General features: G+C 37.3%; 2 protein-coding genes and 1 long non-coding RNA gene across 5 annotated transcripts; 2 read left to right on the top strand and 1 right to left on the bottom strand.

Moving 5' to 3' along the window:
- The first annotated feature begins 20 nt into the window (after positions 1 to 20).
- Positions 21 to 14078, top strand: rsph10b (radial spoke head 10 homolog B). 2 transcript variants are annotated; one of them, XM_007251173.3, is made up of 19 exons: positions 21 to 339; positions 418 to 493; positions 5766 to 5834; positions 6171 to 6344; positions 6432 to 6517; positions 6616 to 6736; positions 7320 to 7493; positions 7580 to 7724; positions 7850 to 7974; positions 9017 to 9206; positions 9392 to 9500; positions 9602 to 9681; positions 10341 to 10492; positions 10918 to 11025; positions 11985 to 12161; positions 12260 to 12338; positions 12687 to 12806; positions 13242 to 13425; positions 13751 to 14078. In XM_007251173.3, exons 1-19 carry the CDS (start codon positions 137 to 139, stop codon positions 13932 to 13934), a joined length of 2556 nt encoding a protein of 851 aa, XP_007251235.3. In that variant the 5' UTR covers positions 21 to 136; the 3' UTR covers positions 13935 to 14078. The 2 variants fall into 2 exon arrangements, with proteins under 2 accessions (XP_007251235.3, XP_007251236.3); XM_007251174.3 differs by lacking the exon at positions 12687 to 12806.
- On the top strand, positions 2008 to 3877 carry LOC125781270 (uncharacterized). Its single transcript, XR_007424490.1, has 2 exons — positions 2008 to 2434; positions 2470 to 3877. It is a non-coding gene; the product is annotated as an uncharacterized LOC125781270 (long non-coding RNA).
- Positions 13944 to 23468, bottom strand: dlgap5 (discs, large (Drosophila) homolog-associated protein 5). 2 transcript variants are annotated; one of them, XM_007251171.4, is made up of 20 exons: positions 23376 to 23468; positions 21679 to 21911; positions 21410 to 21588; positions 21255 to 21326; positions 20830 to 20863; positions 20624 to 20695; positions 20285 to 20344; positions 20087 to 20164; positions 19869 to 19903; positions 19402 to 19583; positions 18923 to 19159; positions 18240 to 18328; positions 17870 to 18030; positions 17688 to 17789; positions 17333 to 17558; positions 15628 to 16444; positions 15384 to 15432; positions 14521 to 14692; positions 14368 to 14414; positions 13944 to 14203 (listed from the first exon to the last, which is right to left on the bottom strand). In XM_007251171.4, the coding sequence occupies exons 2-20, from the start codon at positions 21908 to 21910 to the stop codon at positions 14099 to 14101; spliced, it is 2949 nt and encodes a 982-aa protein (XP_007251233.3). In that variant the 5' UTR covers position 21911; positions 23376 to 23468; the 3' UTR covers positions 13944 to 14098. The 2 variants fall into 2 exon arrangements, with proteins under 2 accessions (XP_007251233.3, XP_022520526.2); XM_022664805.2 differs by lacking the exon at positions 14368 to 14414.
- Between the last annotated feature and the right edge of the window lie 872 nt (positions 23469 to 24340).

Raw genomic sequence — 24340 nt, 5'->3', positions numbered from 1 at the left:
GCTCGCTGTAGCCAGGGTCTTGTTGCTATTGACGACAGCTGTGTTTAGTGTTAACAGGCTAGCGCTAGGTTAGCTTGTTACATTTATAAGTCGAGAAGTTCGCTAGAAGTTTAAAACACAATCAAAAAGCTCAGACATGTTCACTCCAGACGAGGAGCCCGAGAAGCTAACCGCGGACTCCACGTCCAGCGCTGAATCAGAGGCTTTCGTTGACCGTGAAGCGCCGGCGGAGCTGCCGGAGTCTGTCCCCGCTTCAGCGCCTTCAGCAACCGGAGACGAGCTCGACGAGCCAGCGGAGCTCCGCCGAGAACCGGTCCTTTCACACTTAATTGTGGACAGGTTGGATAAAAACACGGCAGTTAAATAGTGAAAAATATATAATTGTAATTCAGCAGCACTGACGCGAGTGTGTTTCAGGTATGAGGGCGAGAGGTGTGGAGAACTTTTCCATGGAGAAGGTGCCGCTGACTTTCAGGGCGGTCATGTGTACAAGGTGCCTGATAAATAATGTTAATAACCCACTAAACATTAGACGTCTTATGGACGTGCAGATCATGTCTATATTGCGTCGGTCGGTCCATGACCAATTCTGTACGTCTACACGACGTGCAAACTAGGTCCGCTATTTGGACGTCTAACTATGACCCCACTTGGACGTCAATATGCAGTTAAACATTTGAACGTCGGACTAGGTCACTTTTTTGGACGTCATGGGGACGTCTAATACAGGTGCAGGAAATTAACATTATTTAAGAATATATTTATTTTTAAATGTATGTCAAAATTGTTGTTATCAATATTGTTAATCACTATGAATATAGATTATTTATGATTAAGCATCATTTATTTCTAATTATTTATTTGAGTATTATATTTTTTATCTATTTAATTAATTAACGAATGTAGGTATTTATTTACGTATGTTTTTATTTTTATTTGGAAATGCAATTTATGTGGAAAATTGTTAAGTTGATTTCAACCAGTCAACACCACTCTGATTTGCTGAGACCGCACGTCATCATAAACTCCACTCTGATATGCCGAGGCAAAACACGCTAAACATTTTTTGGCTGCTGCAGTAGCTCAGCTCGTTCAGTTCAGCTCGCTCAGCTCAGCTCCGCTACGGACCGGACTCAGCTGCCAAGCTATAAGGTAAGACGATATGTATAATAAGTTAATGTATTTGTAGTGTTAGTTGTTTTAGCTCTGTGGTCTTAACCTGAACCTGCTGGCGTTGCCTCTCTTCCCAGGCAGTTAGCTAACTAGCTAACTAGCTAACGATAGCTAAACAGTGGCCATAGTTAAAATGGAATTGGAATTACTTTTGAGAACGACCGTAATGCAAATAATATTTACTGTAACCGAAGCTTTAACGTAGAAGCATTGTCCGGTCATTAAGTCAATGCACTAACCAGAGCTAGGCTGATAAGCCAATCTAAGCTAAATCAAAGAACCGTCTTTGGCTAAATTCGCTAAGCTAGCGTTAAGTTATATAAGTTTGTGGCACCCACAATTAACCTAGGCAACTGGGGGCACTATCAAGTGCATTTTGAATAGCCTGAAGAAGTAAGTTTATGTTAATATTACATAAATAAGGCAATTTAAAATAGTTTGTTGTGGGAAAACATTTATTAAAATAGCTTAATATGATGTGTGAGAATTAAAACGGCACGATAATTCTGGTCAGGTGTTAAATGTGTATTCCCGCCTTTAGCTTAGCGTTAGCTAAGCCATAGCATGAAGAAGTAATTACTTCTTCATGTTTATGTTAATATTACATAAATAAGGCAATTTAAAATAGTTTGTTGTGGGAAAAAAAATATTAAAATAGCTTAATATGATGTGTGAGAATTAAAACGGCACGATAATTCTCGTCAGGTGTTAAATGTGTATTCCCGCCTTTAGCTTAGCGTTAGCTTATCGTTAGCTTAGCATTAGCTAAGCCATAGCATGAAGAAGTAAGTTTATGTGAATATTACATAAATAAGGCAATTTAAAAGTTTGTTGTGGGAAAAAATTAATTAAAATAGCTTAATATGATGTGTGAGAATTAAAACGGCACGATAATTCTCGTCAGGTGTTAAATGTGTATTCCCGCCGTTAGCTTAGCGTTAGCTAAGCCATAGTGTGAAGAAGTAAGTTTATGTGAATATTACATAAATAAGGCAATTTAAAATAGTTTGTTGTGGGACAAAAATAAATGGCCATCTTCAACATTTTCTGAGATTTCTAATTTGTCTTTTTCTACTTGTGCAGATGGAGTCATGAAATGTGACGGGACAGCCACCGAGGACTTCATACTTCGGAGCATCTCAAACATGCACCACAAAGACGTGGAGGACACACCGCTGTCTCTCAGGACCTAGAATCTTAATGAAAGTATAATGATGTTAAGGGAAGGTGTAGTGGAAAGGTGTGATAGTGTTGAGGGAAGGTGTAATGTTAAAGGTGTGATAGTGTTGAGGGAAGGTGTAATAGTGTTGAGGGAAGGGGTAATGTTAAAGGTGTAATAGTGTTAAGGGAAGGTATAATATTGTTAAGGGAAGGTGTAATGCAGGGGTCTCAAACTCATTTTTGCCGAGGGCCACATTGACATATTGGCTGTCCTCTGAGGGCCAGATGTAACTTACAAATATAAGAAAATGTAACCAGATGTAATATAAAATGAATGTAATTACTCCTTAATGTTAAATAACTCTCAATATACTATTTATTCAATCAAATATTACAGTTGCATGGAAAAATGTTTGCTTGTTGCTCTATTAACATAAATCCTTTTAATTTGTCATGTTATGAAATCCAAAAACTCCATCAATCAAGAACCAAACTATTCAAGTGAATAGAAATTACATCAAGTACAAGTTATATTAACTTTGATCAAAACGTTTGATACTGAAATAAGGCTTAATAAATATAAAATCAAAAATTGTGAGCTGTGACAGATTTAGCATTTCCTCAGATTTAGCAGTTCCTCATCCAACCACTAGTCGGAGCTGCAGCTGCAGCACCACAAGCCCGCAGTCTTTGCTTAGTCAGAGCTACAGCCCAGCCACGGGCTACAGGACTCAGCTGAGCCTGTCTGGAGCGTTTTGAAATTTTTTAAGTTCTTCTGTGTATGAAATAAAATAACCCCACTAACCGGATAATACAGCTCTCTACAGTTCATCTTTCAGCCCAAGCAGCTAACAGCAGCAGTTTAGAGCAGCGTCACGGAGGCACTGCTGGGATTACATTATAAACAGGTCAGTTAGCGCTGCTAACCTCAGGATGTTTATAACTACGGAGTTTAATGGACACACCACGGCAGCAAGGTTAGACTGTTGAAGGCTACTGAAGACTACTAAAGCAGGCAACGCAGCGTAAGCAAAAAAAAAAACAAAAACCACACACACACACCAAAATACAAGTTAAGATAAAATATGAAAACGAACATAATAAAGCATAAATAATTAAATTGAATTGCGGGCCAGATGTATGTTTATTTTGTTAACCCGTGAGGGGCCGTATGAAACCGCGTGGGCCGGTACTTTGAGACCCCTGGTGTAATGTAAAGGTGTAATAGTGTTGAGGGAAGGTGTAATGTTAAAGGTGTAATAGTTTTGAGGGAAGGTGTAATAGTGTTGAGGGAAGGTGTAATGTTAAAGGTGTAATAGTTTTGAGGGAAGGTGTAATAGTTTTGAGGGAAGGTGTAATAGTGTTGAGGGAAGGTGTAATGTTAAAGGTGTAATAGTGTTGAGGGAAGGTATAATATTGTTAAGGGAAGGTGTAATGTAAAGCTGTAATAGTTTTAAGGGAAGGTAAATGTTTAGTGAAATTGTTATGGTGTGAATCTAAGGTGTATGTTATGTTGATGTAAAATAAAGGCATTAACCCCAAATGAGATTTACTCATTATTTTTATTATTATATTAATGTTTCCCCAAACAGAAAGGGTCAATTTAAAATCAACAGTGGTAAGATGGGGGTAATTAATTTATCCCTTGCTTTTACTGGTTCTTTGCAGGTTGACATGTTTTGTAAAAAGTGAGAGGGTTGAAATGCAATTTATTTGTAAAGCATATTGTGTATAACTAACGTGCATAACTAGTTCCAGAAGGTTGTGAACCTGTTCCAGTAATTGTTTGGCTTAGCTTTGTATGCGTTTCCAGTGATCTGCTGAAGCTGGAACAATGGAACAGTTGCCACCGTCTGAAATGGCACTACAGTTATGCAGGGAGCCTCAAAGTAGCTGGTCTATAAAAACGAATACATGTAAATTTCACGTAGAAAAGACGTCCACAACGACTTAATTTAAACTAGAATTAGCCCTTATCCGGAGGTCTGGGGGACGTCAATACTGGACGTGCAGAAGACGTCAGAAAAAAGACGTCGTCTGGCGTCACAGTCTGCACCTTCAGGAGACCAAAATTGGACGTGCAAAAATGACCTAGAAAAGACGTCGTTTCAACGTCTCTTTGTTTAGTGGGAAAGGACTGGGCGATATGGCATTAAAATCATATCACAATATATCACAATATTTCAAGGTATTCTTGGCGATATAATAATCAATGACAATAAATAATTTCATTATTTACTTAAATCACACAAGTTAGTGGAACTTACGGTATCTCTGTGTCATAACAAACAACAAAAATATAATGAAGAGATAAATAACGTTACATTCAGAGGGGAAAAACTGTTAAACAGTTAAACCTGGTTTAAGTAAACGAACAGCAGATGGGGGGGGGGGGGGAGCTATTTTTGAATTTAACTGATTTTGTTGGCAGTGACCTGTACCGTCTTCCAGAATGGCATTACATGCTCTAGACGTTGCAGGAATTTCTACCTTTCTCTTATAACACCTGAAGGTCAAACACAGCGTAGACTGCTGATTAACCCAAAGAACCCATGGTGGCATGTGTTACTCACAGATCCTTTAAATGCTGTTTAAAGTTCTTAAAGCACGCTGTCCTTTAGCTTATGAAGTTCCTAAGTGACATACACTGAACAGCCTGAGAGCATCACAGGGAACTGTATCAATGTGTGTTCATTCATCTGCCTAGTCTTCCACATAGTCCTGGTTGACCATGGTCAGCATGATCATCCACCAGTATGATCAGGTTGGTCATATCAGGCCAGCTAAATCACTGTTTGTTTACTATAAATATATGTACATGCAACATTGCAAACAACTTCAAACTACTAAATTAGTAGTCATAAAATGTACCTAAACAAACAGAGCAACACATTCAGTGTTTAAGCAGAGAAAACCTTGTGGTGAGGCTTACAGTTACCATATATATTTAAAAAAAATAATATTTACAAAAAAAACAATCAGGTTCCATATCAATTGTGCAGATGTGGCAGTATAATTAAAACATTTAATTACTTATTGTTTTGTATTTGTACTCTACCTATATTTATATGGACAAAACCTTTGTTTTAGAACAATAGTATCAAAAAAGAAAATGGTCCTTTTTTCCGTTGTGGGTATTGGAGTGTGGTGGAGTACATATGGCATATGGCATGTCCTTTGTGAGGATTTTTTTAGTATAACCATTCTAAAGTAGAGAATAAAACATAGTCTAAAGAGACAAGAAATGGTCTACTTCTTGAGAAGTGGAGATCAGGTAAAGCATTGGAGTTGTTTTACAATTTTATAAGCCCAGGAAAGGACAGCATATATGCAGCTGACTACATATTTTTAGCATTTTACATTTAATTATAGGCAATGTGTCTGTTTGAGTGATTCACAGTTAATATAGATTTACAATTCTCAATCAACAGGGACGTTTTGCTAATGGTTTGATGCATGGACATGGAGAATACACATGGGCAGATGGTGTGAAGTATGAGGTATGCAACTGTTTGATTTAGCTCTGTAAAATCAATTAATAATTAATAATGCATGTAGCATATCAGCATGTCAGTGACGGTGTCTGTTATTCTGTTGTAACTCTGGTCATTTACATTCATATTACATTCATACAGTCAGCAAATATGGACAAAATAAACTTCATGTTTAAAAGCTCTAAATTAAGGGGGTACATTTGGCTTTTGTTATCTTCCAGTCAATTAAAGCTAATAAAACTCTACACTTAATATAAATCCATTGTTGTGGCATACAGAGACAAAATCACAAAAATTGTTTCTGTCCAAATATTTAATGACTTGATTTATTGTGTTTAACAGGGGGAATTTGTATTAAATGCACCAGTGGGGCATGGAATCTACACCTGGCTAGATGGTAGCATCTATGAGGGAGAGGTGTGGTATGGTATCCGTCATGGATTTGGAACTTATCACTGTGCCAAAACCTCTTCTGTGTACAGAGGCCAGTGGCACCAAGGAAAAAGACATGGGAAGGCATGTCTTATATAATCAGCTACTCTCAAAATAAGGTTTGAAACTTCTATACTTGGCCCAATATGAAATACATTGTGTTTGTCACAGGGCATAATATGTTATAATCGAGAACGCACATCCTGGTATGAAGGAGACTGGAAAAATAACTGTAGAGAAGGCTGGGGAGTCCGCTGGTACGTGTGAATCCCATAGTTTGTCAGAAATGCAGTAGACAATACAACCTAGGTTACATACAAATTAACATTATTGATGTACTTTTCTGTTACAAAAGTTATCCATCAGGAAACATATATCAGGGGCAGTGGAAGAATGATGCTCGGCATGGGGAAGGAACAATGAGATGGATTCAACTGAATCAGCAGTACAGTGGGCAATGGGTTGCTGGTGTTCAGGTCAGTCAGTCACCATACCAATTTACTGTATTTTTAATTTATAATTTAAAGTAGAATGCAGCTGTGATAGTGTGGAAAATGCAAAAAAGAAAATCACATACTTTGACATTTATTTTATTGCAGAATGTGGTTTTGCATTGTCTTGGACATTCCAGTAAAATATGTTTTCATGAAGGCAGCATATGTTGCTGACCCAGAGAAGTTGATGCCATATTTGCACATGGTTAACATAAGGTTTCTCTATGCATGTTAGCTTCTCATGTACTCTACTTTTGTACAAGATCATGATTACAATCACTTGTTGATATCACCTGCTTTAAATCACATCATTATTATTTTTTATCGCAAAACTGCCTTAAAATTGTCCAAATCCTGACTCTTTTGGAATTTATTGCAGGTCTCAATTTGTATTTTAAAAATGCAATTAAGTTGAACAGATAAAACATTTAATACTGGGTTCCCTCTGTCTGCAATAAAATACAAGTCAAAGTAAATGTAAAAAACACTGTGTTTATTTTATTTTTGTCCAATTTTTTTTTTATTTTGGGTTAAACAATGGTTAAAGGAGATGTTTTCTCTGCAGCATGGACAAGGGACACATACCTGGGTCCTGAGGCGAGGTCTTGGCTCTCAGTACCCCCGCAGTAATGAGTATAAAGGAGAATTTGTTCAGGGCATGCGTCATGGACAGGGAACATTTTTATATGCAAGTGGAGCAACGTATTCTGGGGGCTGGCAGCACAAAAAACATGGCCAGGTAAATCTTAGTTTCTCTCACTTTTTATCAGTTAATTATTGTATGAATGACTTTTTAGTCTTATGACTTGAAATGTTGTGTTTTAGGGTAAGGTCACTTTCAAAAATGGTCGCATATTTGAGGGGGAATTCATTGAGGATCGAATGGCTGAATTCCCAGAATTCTCTATTGACGGCACAAAGACACCTGACTTGAGTGGGATTAGAACAAACTCACCCCCTCCTGATGAAAGTATGGAATAATGGTTTCTCTTTATGAATTGTTTTTGAACATATTAAACTATGATTTAGTGTAAAGATGTTTTCTGGCATCAAAGTAAATGGTAGTATTTACAGCATTTGTTTGTGTACCTCAAGTCTTACCCAGGCGAGCCAGGAAGTCAGGTGGTACTGCTGCAGTTCTCAGCACGGACATTGTCTTGAACATAGAGACACTACTAAAGCGAATCCCTGAAGCACAAAGATATCAAGAGCTCAGACAGGTCTGTTAACATTCATATACCAGTCTTATAATGATTGTGTGTTAACTGGGCAGTGGGAAGTTCCACCGTGGGATGCATAGCTCTAAATCAGTGTGTTTGGTCCAAAAGACGGGGTGGAACACTAAAACACTTTAATTGATAAGTAAATGTCACCACACAGAAATTAAACACATTAACATCTGGGCCTGAATTAGGTCCTTGATATGCATCCAGTTCATAAAATTAAACAAATGAATAATGATTATGACTGGGTGGCTGGTGTAATTCTTACCTGACAGGATAGCATGTATATTTGTATTTTTACAGTATTAACATATGTTAATAGTCATTGTTTATGTCCAGTAGATCATACGTGTTCAGTCTGCAAAAGGCAGGTGTAACTGCAGGTTTTTATTTAAAACAGCTTGTGATATTCTTGGGCTTGACTGGAATAAAAACGAGGCCCTCTGCAAATTAGATTGGACACCCCTGCAGTAGGGTATCTTTATCTAAAACCTACAGCTCTGGAAAAAAGAGATCACTTAAAAATAATGAGTTTCTTTGATTTAACCAAGTTGAAAACCTCTGGAATATAATCAAGAGGAAGATGGATGATCACAAGTCATCAAACCAAGCTGAACTGCTTGAATTTTTTGCAAGTTATCCAAAAGCAGTGTGTAAGACTGGTGGAGGAGAACATGCCATGATGAGAACAGAAAACTGTGATTAAAAACAGGGTTTTTCCACCAAATGTTATTTCTGAAACTTTATGAATATAAACTAGTTTTCTTTGCATTATTTGAGGTCTGAAAGTTCTGCATCTTTGTTATTTTAGCCATTTCTCATTTTCTGCAAATAAACGCTTTAAATAATAATATTTTTATTTGGAATTTGATAGAAATGTTGTCCATAGTTTATAGGATAAAAAATGTTAATTTTACTCAAATAAAGAAACTGATTTAAAAATGTAAGTGGTCTCTTCAATTTTTTTCCAGAGCTGTAGGTTTTTAACATTTATTTTGATGATTTTCCTGATGTTCCTTGTGTTTGTGTTTCTGTTTAGGTTGAATTTGCCATAATCAGACACATTGCTTTGCTAAGAGCAATATATCGGTTCTACGGCAGCCTTGGACATGATGTCTCTCCAGACAACACTTTCCTGCTGACTCACTTACAGTTCTGGCGTTTTCTCAAGGATTGTGGTGTTCACTTGCATGGATTAACACTAGCACAGATAGACCGCCTCAGAGAAGGTACAGTAAATACATATGTAAATTTGACTGATTCTTCTCCAGGGACAGATACAGTTGTTGAGATGCAGTTAGTTAGTTTAAACTAAATTACGTACAATTATAATAACCATGAAAATCTTTGTTGTAAACTATGTACTTTGCCTGGTAATAGCCATTGATGATCTCCATGTTTTGTCCTAATATAGATGATGTCCTCTCAGAAGATGTTGATTCACCTTTCAGTACAGTGTTACTGATAAAGTTTCTTAGTGATATTGTCGTTGCAGCGTACCATATTTTCTACAAAGACATTGGGCAAGTATGGCTTTACATTATCCAATATAAGTGGAGAACATATTACTGCTAACATATTGCAAAGGACAAAGATTTAACCCTCATTCATCTTCTTACTTTAGAACTTCTAGGAATGTACTTGCAGAGTGCTTCTCCAAGCTCATGAGAGAAAACATCTTTCCCAATGCCAAGAATGTTAAAGGTACAGAGATACTTGATTCTTCTCTAGAACCATTTACTTATATTAGCATGCAAACATTTGAGCACCCTGGTTGAAAGTGTCTGTTGCTGTGAATAAGACAAAGGCATTTCATCTGTATTTGTGCGTGAACTCTGGAAGCTTCCAAATACAGAGTGATCAGAGCAGTGCCCCTGGAAATCTTGGGAGCAGTGTAGCCAATAGTTCAAGAGAAACACGACTACTGGTAAATTAACACGACCAAGAAGAAAAAAAATATTATAGTTTGAATCCTGGTTTATGTTGTTTGCCATCAGCAGCCAGAGTCAGAGAGAGCACAATTAACTTTATCGCTCTGTAGTGGATAGATTGCACTCTGTCCTAAAGTCCCAGTTTGATGTTTGGCCTTCCAAAATTTTACGTATTCAAAATATTTGGCTTCATTTATTTCTTATCTATATATAATAAAATGCATATTCATTTTATTAAATATAGATAAGATAGTATAAGAAACCTGTAAGAATCAGAGGAAAAAAATATTTAAAATGGACCATTTGGTTTTGCAAACGTTTGTATGCCACTGTATGTGAAGATGCTACTTGCTTGTTTCTGCTGTAGTCCAATACAATAAAATCTTCCAATACCCAAATAAAAGGCCTAACTTTGATGTATTTTAAATACAGGGCCTCTTTTCTGCCACCCTCTCAAAGCTGTTGCTGGTAGGAAATATATAGGACGATGCTGGGAGATCTACCAGGCCTTCTGTACAACAGCTAACTCTGCTGCTCTCTCTGACCAAACCATGACCGCCAGACACTTCATCTGGATGTTTAAGGTAGCGCTGGGAGGCTAATTCAATTTATTTGCTAAATCAAATTGCTTTTTAAGGTTTTTTTAAAGGTTATTATTTAAGATTTAAGTACTTTTTTACATATAGAACCTGTCAGGGTTCTTAGGCTTGTGCTTCTGTCAAGAAACATGTAAAGAACTTTTTTATGTGGCTGTGATTTGGATGTTTTGCAAATTCTTAAATGAAATATAGGTCATGTTTTTCATTGTTTAATATAAAGGCTGTTATGTTAAGGTTATGTTTATTACTACTTTGGCACATCTATAAGTACCAAAAACTAAATAAATGGAATGTGATATACACACATAAATCATATAATTAAGAATTCTTATATATTTAAGATAAAGCCCTCTGCTCTAATCCTATCAAATCAATGTTCATTCCTGTGTACCCTTTTCATTCCTCTCCAGAACCTTGGTCTCTTTGACAGTGAGCTGACCACAGCCCGAGTACTGGAGATCCTGTCATTGGGGAACCCTGCCATCTACAGCCCTACTCACAGCAACCTGGATTTAGAGGTTAGCCAATTTTTTTAAAAGATCATCTTTCTAAAACAGTGGTTCTCAAACATATGAACAAAATAACTTCCGGGTATCATCTACCTCTATACCTACCTGTCTCACAAGATGACTCACATGGGCCACCCAAATGCTGTTATACTCAGCAGGCAATGTGTGGCCTTTACACATCATGCCTGTCATCTATTTTATGAATAGCAAATCTTCAGGTAGAATGGTCAGTTTCATTTTCTGACTGTATCAGGTTAAATTAAAAAATTGGGTATAAAAATGTATTATTTTTTTTCATTCAGTAAAGTAAAGAAGAAATGTGTTTTTATCCATTTTTTTAAATAATCAAGTTTTTTGTTTGGTCTTTCACAAACAGAATTTTAAGAAAAATGAAAAGTTGAATCTTCTCTCGATTTTCAGATTTGTCCATTTTTGTATCTTGTAACACAAATCTGATGGTATAATCCAAATTGCAAAATGCAAACATCGGAAAAAAATATATATAAAAATTTTTTTTTTTCCTGAAGTTACAATTGTGAGGGGCAGAGATAGATGAAAAATGGATGAAAACTATTTTTTTTAGTTTTTACATAAACATTACTTATTAGAGATTTGTGAATAACAAAGCAGTAATGCACCCTGTTTGAAAAGATGTGCAGTGCAAAACATTTTCAGTGCACAGCCAGTGATGTAGAGCGTGACTTGCTTATCTTAATCACTAAAAAGGTTTTCAGGACACAACAAACTGCAAAAAAACTAAAAACAAATGCGATCTTGTAAAAATTATATAGAAACTTTATAATTTTTACTCCTTTATTTTTTAGCACATGCAGCAAATTTTGTTGATTGATATACCACAGTTTGAGAAGATCTATTCTAGAATATATAAATGATGCTTTCTTTTTGCTGTAAATCTGTGATTAGCTTGTACACAGTTTCATAATACCCATATTGTAATTCCATTGCAGATAAATTTCCTGGAATTCTTTGAGGCTCTTGTTTATTGTGCTGAGGTGAAGACGATACACAAAGTCAGAACCACTGAGCATGGCCATTCTGAGCAGGTTTGTCAGAATGAGACTGTAATAGAATCAAGAGGAGACATAACAGACAGCCCCCTTCTTAGCCAGCAGGCTTCACCACAGGTGTGGTCCCTAAACTTAAAGCTAAAGCTGTTCAATACTTTATTTTAGTATTATCATTTATTTGCATAAACATATGCCTTTGCTTTTTCACTCCACAGTCTGTGAAGTCCTCAACCATCATTATTTCCCCTGGTCCTAGTAGTCCAAAATCCCCAGATGGTGGTGATGGTCTTTTACGTGAGTTATTTCATTTTAGATTTGCGTATGCGAAGTATGTCATATGGTCAGAAGTATGTGAACACCTATTTATTATAATAATTCAGTTCAAATTTTTATTAAATTAGTTTTCATGGTAGAGCAGTTGCCCGTGTGTCTAATAATGCAAAAACTAATAAATCAGACCTGTTTCTGATCAGTAAGCAGAATACAGATTAAACAAATAAAACTTATTATAAGGAAATTAATACTTAGTTTTCCCCCATTAGGACAGACATTAAGCCTAGTCTTAAAGTGCACAATATTCTCAACAGTCTACAACTAGGCTTATTCCCTGTCTTACCAAATATTTTAATTATAATTTTACAGGTCAAGCTCCAGAATCTAAGCTGACTGTGTCAAACACACCTGGGGTTAAAACAGAAGAAGCTACACACTCTGAGCCAGTCAAAGAAACAAAAGTGACCACAGCATCCTATATTAACCCAGGTACGAATTATTTGCTAACTATAGAACACAATCGCCTGTATAAGTTAAGAGGTTTTAACTTGTGAGTGAGGGTGAACACTGGCCAGCATGCTCCTGGGAAAGTAAACGTGAATTAGCATTGGCATCACATGTGGTACATGAGGTGGAGTGAAATTGTAATCTCACTGTCCACTTCCACCCAAAGGAGCAATTATGTAGATAGAAATTTAAATAAGAAAGAAATATAAATAAAGAATTAAATAGAATGAGGAGCAGGATAAAGTCTCTCAGTGTGGGTAAAGTAAATATGTAGTTGTCCTCGTAGAGTGTCAGTGCAGTATGTTTGGCTAGATGGAATATAAGTGGCTTGGAGATTATTACACAAGTCATGTCAGTGCAATATGTAGTAGTTGTTCATCACTGTGATCTGTACTTTGGTGGTGTGCAATTGCTTAGGGGCTGCAGATGAAGCTGAAAGGGAACTACAATGCTGGCTCCAGAAGATCCACTGTTTCTTCACAGAGGTTTTATTCCCTGCATTTGAGCACAACCTTATGATTAAAAAGGAGGTGCAGGAGGAGCGCACAAGACAGACTGAAAAGAACAGAATCGCTTTGGAAAAGGCCAAAGAGAAAGCCAGGTATGTCCCGTAGTTACCCTGTAATTAGCAATGCACAAATCTTTTAGGGGGGCCGAAACAAAGCAAATTTAATTCTTGTCTAAAGGGGGATGCTAAGGACCCTTATTAATTATTTGCTACAAAGGTTTATGACTACATGCACCTAAGGAAAACATAATTATCAGAAAAACATACAAACATTTGGGTTGTGTTGGGTCTACTTAGGTACAAGGTCAATAAGTAGCACATCCCCAGAGCACCAGCATGCCTCACCGTACTACACAGCTTATTAACAGTTTGCAGTGCATCCTCGCTTTATTACTATAGTATTTTGTATTTAAATCAGGCTCAGAGAGCAGCAGGAAGCAGAAGAGGAAAGACTCCAAATCGAAGAAGAGGAGGAGACTGAAAACATCCCAGACAATAATATGAACCCCTCACCCCCTGTTCTTGTAACCCCTGTGGCCTCCTCCAACTCTGAGAGTCTGAAACGATCTCCCACCAGTGCGAAAAGGACCAAAAAGAAGTAGAAAACTAGATTGTTTAATATAGCATGTTTTTATTTGGTTAAGAACTAAGTTCTAAAGATATACAAAATGCTTTAAAGGCAGTATGTTTTAACAATATTTCCATCGATAAAAGCAAAATAAAGAAAAAGATCAAATGTTTCTATACATCTTAAAGGCTAGGTGTACTATTTACTGGAGGGTGGGGTGAAAGACATGAGGTCCCGGTTACACACAGACTGTCTCACTCTGGTCCTCTGCTCTGGGGTGAATGGCAGCAGGTTGTCTGTCATCTGTAAACATCATTAGAAAGATACAATGTAAAAACTGTAGAGAAAAAAAACTGTAAAAACGTATTTAAGTCTGTTTTCTCTCTATGTTTATAGAACTGTAGAAAATGCAACAAGAAAGATTATTTAAAGGTTAAAAAAAAAAGAGGGAGAGAAGAGAAATCCACCTGTGAAGTCCATGGTGTGAAAGCCTGTGGTGCCATTGTGGGGAAAGCTGATTATAAGAACGAGAAAGAGAGCATGAGTGTGTGAAAACCACATGTGTAATGCCACCTCCAAGAAACACCATGATGAGATAATCAGTACAAAAGAAAAAGTACCTGTTGGTGTCATTACACCTTGAATGGGTTCCTCTGTCTGGGGCTGAGGACTCTCCATCTCAGCATCTGTTGCCCCAAATGAAAATCTCTCTGTGGCCATGCTCTGCACAGGAGACAAGCTGCTACGGGCTGTCGGTTGCAGGTATCGTTCAAAGTCCAAATCAGCAATACTCTAAAACAAAACAATAAAGATAATTAGAAATGTTCATTTCCTAAAGAAATGCAAAATGGTTGCACAGCACAAGTGGATTCCAGGCAGTTACTGCTGCTACAGTGTTCCACTGGTGTCATTTGTTCATTGGTAAGAGTTTGCAATAGACTGTTTATCACAGTATCCTGATATTTTGTTTTAATAAAAAAAAGGCCGTATTCATTGTTAATTATTAGTTTACATGTAAAGATTTGTGACAGACAGTGGTTCATCTTGTATTTTGCATTTTGTGCTCAAGCCCTACCCACTAGTTTTGTTAGGGTCGTTAGATCCCAGTTATAAATCACTTATAAACAAACTTTTCTTATTATTTAACACTTATTCTCTGTTCTCTTAAAATTGTAATCATAATCCCTGCATCATGATAGGATTGTATAACCAATTTACTTCCAATACACAGTCCTTTTGCTGGGTGGTTGCTATGGTGCAACTGTGTGGCCAACATGTTGCTATGATATTAAAATGATTTCGTTGGTATCTCGGGTGGTTTTGCTATTCTGTTGTCCATGTTAAGCGGTTTCTATGGTATCATGGTAAAATTAACTTGTGGCCCATTTAGTTGTCTAAATTGTGGGATGGCTCTGATACAACAGTTGTGCATTACTTAACAAAATAGGCTGAAGTTCTGCATTCAGGAGAAGATTGTGCTTACCTCAGGCTCTGGATCTTCAGTCATTTCAGCTTTTTCACTGATGGGAGATCTAGAACAACAAAAGTCAGATGAATAAATAAAGACACAAAGAAACATATTCGGTATTAGTTTAAGCAGACTGTGTTTGTCTATTGTTGTGACTAAAATGAAGATCAGAACAAATTTAATGACTAATTTATGCAGAAATCCAAGTAATTCCAAAGGGATATATAGAAGGAAGACCACTGTGCAGCTGGGGGCTTACCTTTCACTGACGGGATTGATGGCACTAGCAGAAGGAGCTGGGGACTGGCCACACACTCGTGGAGGTGTGGTGGACATCATAGCAGGACTGAAGTCGCCGGAGACACAGGGCTCCATCATCTCTACTCGTGGAGATGTTGGTTTAGATGAAAGAGGAGAAAGGGTGAAACTCAGTTTGTGAGCTTTAACAGGGGAATCATCTGCCGCTGGACCGGCTGACAGGAATTCATCCTGTTCAGAAACCATGAGCCTGTCTGCTTCATCTTGGAGTGACACAGACGCCACATTAGATTCTGGAATGCGTTCCTCAGGTTCTGTACCAACATCCAACTGCTCAGGTGGACAGCCATGCAGTTCAGCCTCTGACCTGCAGGGGGAACTGGCTTGTGGCTGGATCTCTGATGACTCCATTGGACAGTCTGCTGGTGCATTAGGAATGTCTGACTGGATCTGCGAGGGGTTGTCGCTTGTGTCGTGGCCATGCTGACTGCATTCTGTGTGTTGTACTCCAGTAGGCGATGCATGATGGGTGGGTTTGTGTTGCTGTTGCTCAGGGCTGATATGGAGTGGTTCTGTAGAGCAGTGTTGAGGTTCAGTAGGGCGCTGAGGGGTGCAGGCAGTATATGCAGCTGGGTGTGGCACTTCAGCAGGTGGTGCAGTGGGTGGAGCTACCTCAGTAGAAGTGTTAGTCCTGCGTGGATTAGGAGAGGAGAAGGAGAGAGCAGATCGGCTCGCTCTGCTTGGAGTGATTAATCTAGACACAAAGGGAGAAGAAGACTGGGGCAAGGGACTTGCACCCTGACGAAGTCTAGAAGCACCTGCAGGGAATGGAAAACAAGTTCTTAGTTTGTGTAAAGATCCATAGAGGTGTTGCATCTATTTCAAGCTTGTTAAAAAAATGCAGCAAAGTGTATAAACACATGACAAAGTGTATTCCTTGTCCAGCCAGAAAAAAATAGTGATAATTTTATTACTCATTTAAATACTGTATATAGGGCTGCAACAATTAGTCAATATAATCGACAATGTCAATTATTTAAATTTGTTGACTACAAATTTCATTGTTGACTAATTGTTAATTTGTGACAGTACTGCATTACACAAAATGGTGGGGACAGAAGCGCAATGGGAGTTTCTATTGTTTTAGGGATGGAAGACATGGCAGAAATAATCGTTGACTAATTAACTAATCAAAAAAATTATAATCAGATTAGTCAATTACCTAAACTATCTTACACAAGAAGAGTATTTATCAATCCTGGTTCTGGTGCCCTCACTGCCCAGCACATTTGATTAATTAGCTCATTAACAAGCCATGTCAGAGCTGCAGGCGCATGTTTAAAGCAGTATGTCCTCAAAAACATGAAGGGCAAGGAGGTGCCAGGACCAAAAATAAAACCAGCCTAAAATCATGTGTGTATCAAGCTTAAAACACAACAAGCTATTGTTACAGTACTTGCTTAGGTTGGGTCTTAATATATCACTTATGACATCATAATATTTATTTATACAACATTTGCGTTTTACAACCCAGGCCCACCAAGCAGTCCATGCTTTCATTGTGTTCTTAATGGATGAAGCATATAAAGAACTATGATAAGTGTGCTGTGTGGACTGGGTTGAGATTGTTCAATGATGTTCAAAAAGTATGGTAAAACATTCCACTGCTTACTATGATTATTTATAAGCATGTAAAGAAATCATACCAACTACTTTGACTGGACTCTCCACCTGGAAGAAGCCTCCTTGAAACACCACAGTCTGGGCTGGCAGAGAGTTAGCTGGGGCATCAGACACAGCAGCAGCAGCGTCATCTGAAGATGCAGCAGCTTTCTCTGCTGCCTGCTTGGCCTTCATGGCAGCTTTTACAGCAGCTAGTCGACTCTTTGCAGCAGCACTGGCTCCAGTCTTACTGCCTGCCACCGGGGGTTTCTGCAACACCACGCACAGACATTGCAATCACAAAGATATTAAGCGCTCACCTCTGAATAGCTTATTAAAATAACTGAGCATAGAGATGAACGCCACTAGGTGCATGACGTTAATGGATACTTTATATACCTTGATCACTTTTTTCTGCTTGGTAACAGGCTTCAATTCTTCCTGCCATCCTCTGGCCTCTGCTTCCTTTAAGGCATTGAACTTCTTATTGACATCTTCTACCTAAAAAGAAGCAAAAGCATTAGAACTGGCAGAACTGCACACAGCTTGGATGTTTCTATAAGGTCACGTTTGTTGTTTACCTGAAAGTACACCATATCCCAGAACCCCTGCAGATCTGTGCAGGTAGTGATTTTCTCCCCGCGTCCAAGATCACAGTCGTCCACCAGGCCGCTGAACTGGTCAAAGCGCTCCTTCATCAAAAGTCTGGCCTGGCCTACAGCTGTACGCATGCGGTCCCGCACTGAGAGATTAAGAAGAATGTAAAGAAATGCACATCTTTATTACAAATGTACCAAACTGACATAACTTATTGAAATGAAATGTGATGCACAATTTTTCTTAGCAACGATAAAAGCTTGCAGATTATACAGAGCACTTCAGACAAGTTTTTTTAACTGACTAAATTGTCACCAGCTTCATTTTAAGTAACATGTTTAACTGAACACTCACTTTCTTCTGGTATGGAAGAATCATCAAATCGCAGTTCCCATATCTCAGACAGCCCAGTCAACCGTTTTGTCTCATCAGCCATCACAGACCTATAAACGCACATAGGTATAATATAACACATTATGGGTGTCCCATTTTGTATCGTATGCAATAATATCAATAACATTTTAATATTGTTATTTCAAAAATACTCTGCAATACTTGATATTATTTTAGGGCCATATGGGCATCGGGGTACAACACCTTTTTGCCGTTTGTAACAAAAGGAAAATTCACTCTGTTTCCATTAAATATCTTCTAGAGACAGATTATATCTGTCCAGAGTCATTCATTTTACTTCAGTCATGGATATACAGAGTGCGCTATCAGTATCAGGACATGTTAGATCTTTGACTTCTGTTACAATCTGGTGAAAATCTTAGCTAGGAGTGTGCTATATTGTTTTGCCAAATAAAATTTATTTTATTGCAGTAGTGTATTCTTGAAATTATTATTTTTTTAAGTCTGTTTCATCACATACATTATTTTAGGGCCATAACACCTACCCCCATTACACATTTTGTTTGTTTACCGCCAGTAAGATATAGAAATCTATTCTATTCTGTCTAACACAGGAATGCGCACCAGAGGTTAATGATCCAACAATTATATTAATATGATTAGAGAAAGTGTATTGCTCCGACCTGAAATATGGGACATCATGCTGAGGCTCTTCAGGGGCAGATGTTGGAGGAGGGGCAGATGTTGGAGGAGAGGCAGGAGGTGGGGGAGAAGTAGAAACACAGGGAGATACAGGGGCTGGACAAGGTTTAGACAGGCAGGATGAAGGTGAGGTAAGAGGAGGAGGAGCATCAGCAGCATCAGTGTTGAATGGTGGGGGAGATGGAATAGTAGACTCAATCTTGGTTTCAAAAGAAAGGCTAGAAAAAGCAAGAGAAACAATTAGAATACGCCCAACCCTTAAATTATATATATTTTAAAGATCTTACAAAGTGCATTAGAAATAAAGTGATTATGTACTATTCAGTATTTTATTTAATATTGTATACATACATTTAAATAACCAAAAGAAATATATGAAACTTCTGAGCTTCAACATAACTAATACATATATTAATTAAAAACACCTCTCAGGTTTGTTGCTGACAAAAATATTATGTACCTGGGTGACAGGAAGGCATCAGCTGAGCGGGGAGAAAGTGGTGCAGGCTGGAAGGTTTTCAGACCACTAGGAGGCTGAAACACAAATCCTTGAGGAGCAAATGAAGTTGGAGTCACTGTGGGTTCCTCAATTATCATCTCCTTCACAGGAGAGGGATTCACTGCTGGGACTGCATCAGCAGGCTGTAAATACAAATGGCATTAGTTTTTACTGCATTCATAGAACACGTACAAGTCCATCTAGTTCACGTTTACCAGTATAGGTACCAGTTGTTCAAATGTATCAACCTCAGAAGTTCTAATAGTGTTAAGTCTCAATTTATTTACTTATGAGCATATCAATATCCAGATATTCTAGACCATCTAGATATTAACCTACTAACAAGCCCCTTTTTAAATAAAGTAAATAAAAAAATAATATTAATAAAAACACTAAAACAAAAACAAAAAAGTCACAGGTTTGCTTACCTTAATTTCTAGAGCAGGCAAAGGTTCAATATCTCCTGGAAGAATAAAAAAGGGCATATTTAATTTATGTACATGCATACATAAAACAATGTATGCATATAGTTTATCTACATTTATTTATTTTTTATTCTAAATAATAAAAAATGGATATTCCTAATATATATGAAATGTTACACTGTCTTTCTCTTGTAAATTATTTAAAGTTTACATTTAAATACCTTGTGCTGGCTTTCCTCTGCCTGCAGAGGATGCTGTTGCTTGCCTGTTAGTAGACCTCGTTTTCAGAATCCCAGGCTCTGACAGCAGATGAACAAAAAGCAAAATGAAACAGATAAAAAAAGCAAAATAAAATAAATGCAGATAGAGATCATGACATTCAATACTAAATCAGATAAAACATAAGACACTAAGTGTACCTGAAGGAGGTTTAGTCACTGCTCTTGATCGGGTAGTCGGGCCCCTGACAACAGGCACAACTGTAAAAGACAAGAGAATAACTTAATTTTACTTTCTTTCAGTAGCAGGGTCTTTAACACGTCTGTCTATTTGTATATTAAATCAGTTATAATCAGTGTATTTTCACTTAAGAATCTGACGAATAGACCAGTAGAAATGCTCCAAAATAAATATACAAGAAAAGTTAAGAACATTTTGGACACACAGTGATTTGACAACATAAAATGACCCCTTTCACTTTGTTCTTTAGGCATTCTCTTTAAATGGATTGCTCAATATTAAATGTATTAAGTGCATACCTGCTGCAGTTCCACTTCTGGCACTGGCTGGGGCTGAGGTCTTATTAGCACTTGTACTGGTTGCCAGCTTAACTGATGAATAAAATGAATTCAGATTGTGATTATAAAACTATGCATTAAAACATTAATTCCTGTTATTATGCATTAAAACATTCCTAGTCTCCATTATAAGTCCAGACTGATAAACATAATGAAACGTTTCATACCTTTTTTTGGTGCAGCTTGTTTCTGAGATGGCAGCTGTATTAGAAATACAGAATGCACATTTTACATTAAGGCTGTGTATTGACAAGAATTTGATCTGATCATGATGTAGCAGTAACAATGTATTATATTGTGATACTGTAATCAACATGATGGATTGTTTTTTTGTCATACTAAACATCATTCCACACTATTAAATCCAAAAATTCTGAGTGAAAGAAAGTTTTTATTCCAACCAGACAAGTGGCATCGAAAAAGTACCACACTAAATGAAATGATTAAATTGTGTCCTGTCTTTAGGTGATAAGACAACTTTAGTAACATTTTGGTTGAACCATGCTATAAACATGACATATCAGGACAATACCTGCATTAGCCCAGAAACCCTTCACTAGTGTCATTAGTGAAGTGCAGTTAAGATAAGTACCTTTGGCGGTTGCTGCTGCGGCTGCTGTTTCATAGAACGGGTCACTCTGGCAGGCTGCACAGACTCCGTGGCCTGAAGTAAGATGCAAAAGTCATTGAGTGTCACCCAATACACAAATCAATACAAGTTAAAGTGATGCTGTACAAGTGTCTCACCTTTGCTGTGGTTGGTACTGTAGGATTTACAGGCAGATAGCCCAGGGGCTGCGGGCGGTAGAGGCCAACTTTAAAGACGCCTTTCTTTTCCTTGTCACGCTTCTCTTTCTCCTTCTGCATTGCTTTTTTCTCTTTAAAGCGTTCAAGCAGTTTTTTCCTCTCTTCTGCAGCACTGTTAACTGGTCAGACATGTACATGGTCATGTGCTGCAACAATACACTAGCAAAATGTGTTGATTTTGGACTGAGCCTAGTAGATTTTAGGCCTACCTTTATCTGCCTGTGCTTGGTGTCCATTCTCTTGAGCGTGGACGACTGATTTCTCAAGGACTGAAGTATCCACAGATAGCTCCAGCTCTGGAAGGTGGTCCAGGTTTCGCCGGACGTTCTGCATCTTCTCCCTGTTTTCTTTCTGTATTTGAGAGCGCCGCCTAGACATCTTTACACGTATCATGGAGACGCTGCTGTCTCGTTTGTACATGTGTGTGAAGCGAGACTCCATTCTGCAAAGAAAAAATATTTATGATGAAATAAATGTATTAGCATTTTTAACATAAGAAAGCAAAGGTTTAGCATCTTCTGGTCCAGCATGTAAATAAACTAGTGTTTCAGAAAGCTGCATGTTATGTGAATTTTAACAGTGACCTGTGTATAGTTGTAGATAGATATTTTTTGTACATACTCTTTTACTGTTTGTATAAAGTGAGATTTTTATCTATCTATATTGAAATAATGCCAATAATTCTAAATTTGCTATTTACTGTAGTTACTTTTATTTGTTTGTTAGCAGTTTACATGCGCTTTAGTTTTGTGGTAGTATGTTTTTATTTTGTTATTTTGTTGTTTCATACAAAATCAAGGTATTTGTTAAACAAAGACAAATGTTTTTAGATTTTTTTTTTATACTTACATTTCTGAAACTTATTTTGCAACAATTTTTTAAAGTGTTATTGTCCTGTCATATTGGCATAAATAGTGTCACCACAAAATAAACATAAATTTTAGTGTTTGGACATACTGCCCATACCAAGCTGTTATAACTTCTATTTATTAGTAACAAATATAATGTATAGCTTATTCATGCATCATAGAAATACCTGAGATATAGGTAACATTATCTATAGCTGACTGTAAATATTTACTGCTAAATTTCCTTTGGGATCAATCAATCTATTAAATGTATGTCTGTCCATCTAACGTTATATACATACAGAGTTACATGGTAACACATAAGTAAGACTATAGAAAATGGAACAAATAAGAGAAAAATTAATATATATAAACCAGAAGGCAAAACTACAGTAAAGAAATTGGAGTCACTGAAACTGAAAACGTGAAAAAATATTAAGCAATATTAACACTATCAATCTTTGCGTATATAAGTGGAAATTCGTTAATGTACTATAGTACTACATTATTGTTACTTAGTTTAATTAAATTCCATAATTCAGTAGGTAAAAAAGAACAGCAGGCTCACAACAGAGATCTAGTTGGTTTACCAAACAAAAGACGAAGACATAAATAAAGATACAGTTGGCTTGGCCCACACACTGGGGTTTTACTGGAGGTATTTAGTTAAAACAGCACAACAGCAACAAAGACTAAACTGCAGCCATTACAACACATAACTAACACCTACTGTGATTATAAACTAGTTAACCAACTCGCGTTACCTGAGCTGTTTAAACTCGACTGTTTAAAGCGCCACATTTCACTGTTTTTAATGTTAATCTTAAACTGCAATGGGAACGTTAAGGTTAAGATAATAATAATAGCTACACTATTATCTACATGAAGAGCTACAGAAGGTAGGCTAGCTTGCGCTAGCTAATATCTGACTCACATTAGCTGAACTATCTTAGGTTAGTTAACTTAACTAAAAGCGTTATTATCCCTTTTCAGTCTCCTCTACAGAACAGCCGCTCAGTCTGCTCCTCTCAGAATTAATAAATACGATTTATTCTTACCTGTATTTTGTATGTTGGTGGTATTACAACGCTTCCCTCCCTGTCTGTCTCCCTCGTCGTTAGTGTATGTAACTAATATGAAAAACCGTATTGACCTGCGCGGCTGGGGTTTGAATAATCAGTCTTCATTCTGATTGGCTGGCAGCATACAGGAAGTATGTTGTGATTGGTTGTTTTTACTTCTTGCAGTTTGTTCCGGTCGTAGGGAACGTTAGGGCGGGGCTTCAGTGTTGGGTTAAGTCCTAATCCAACGGTTTGCCTCGAAGTGCATACTTGCGCTCCTGTGGCTGTGCTGCTGACGTGACGTCTTTCCGGATTGATACGAAGTGTCCACTAGTTTGAAGAAATATCTATCTGAGGAATCACAACGTGATTTAACAGTTTTATAAATTACAGGTAGATTATTTAAGGAATGTAGAAAAATATTAAGGCAGGGGAAAATATTCAGAGACTCATTATTTACTTAATTTAATAAAACCCAATTCTTTTACCTTTTATTCTCTTTACCCACTGGTGAAGATTTTAATACTGCTGCAAATAAAGAGAATGTGACTTTTTTTCTTTTTCCTTAGGAAATCTGCTAAAGTAGAATTAGCATTAGCCGCTAACTGCAGCACTAGCCACTCGCTCTTTTACTGTTCAGAGGTGAGCATATAGGACTATAGTCTGCATGTTTACGTGTTAAAACAAGCTACATGGAACACCAAAACAGTCCACCAAGCGGAGAAGTTCTAAATAGGAGAATACTTACTTGAGATCACTTGAGTTCAGGTTTTCAGACACTAGAGGTCACTCCTGTATGAGACCAAAAATGAATGGGTTCATATATAAAGCATTTAAACAAAATTAAATTTAACTGAAACATGTAATATTTTTTTTAGAACAATATCAACAGTTTCAGCATCACAGGCATAGTTTTAAAAGTTTTTTTTTTAATTCCAGTTATGAGCCTTATAATGAGCCTC

This window comes from Astyanax mexicanus, chromosome 15 (assembly GCF_023375975.1).
Source record: "Astyanax mexicanus isolate ESR-SI-001 chromosome 15, AstMex3_surface, whole genome shotgun sequence".
In the NCBI taxonomy this organism is placed as follows: Eukaryota; Metazoa; Chordata; class Actinopteri; order Characiformes; family Acestrorhamphidae; genus Astyanax; species Astyanax mexicanus.
This window is presented reverse-complemented; position numbering and strand designations above follow the sequence as displayed.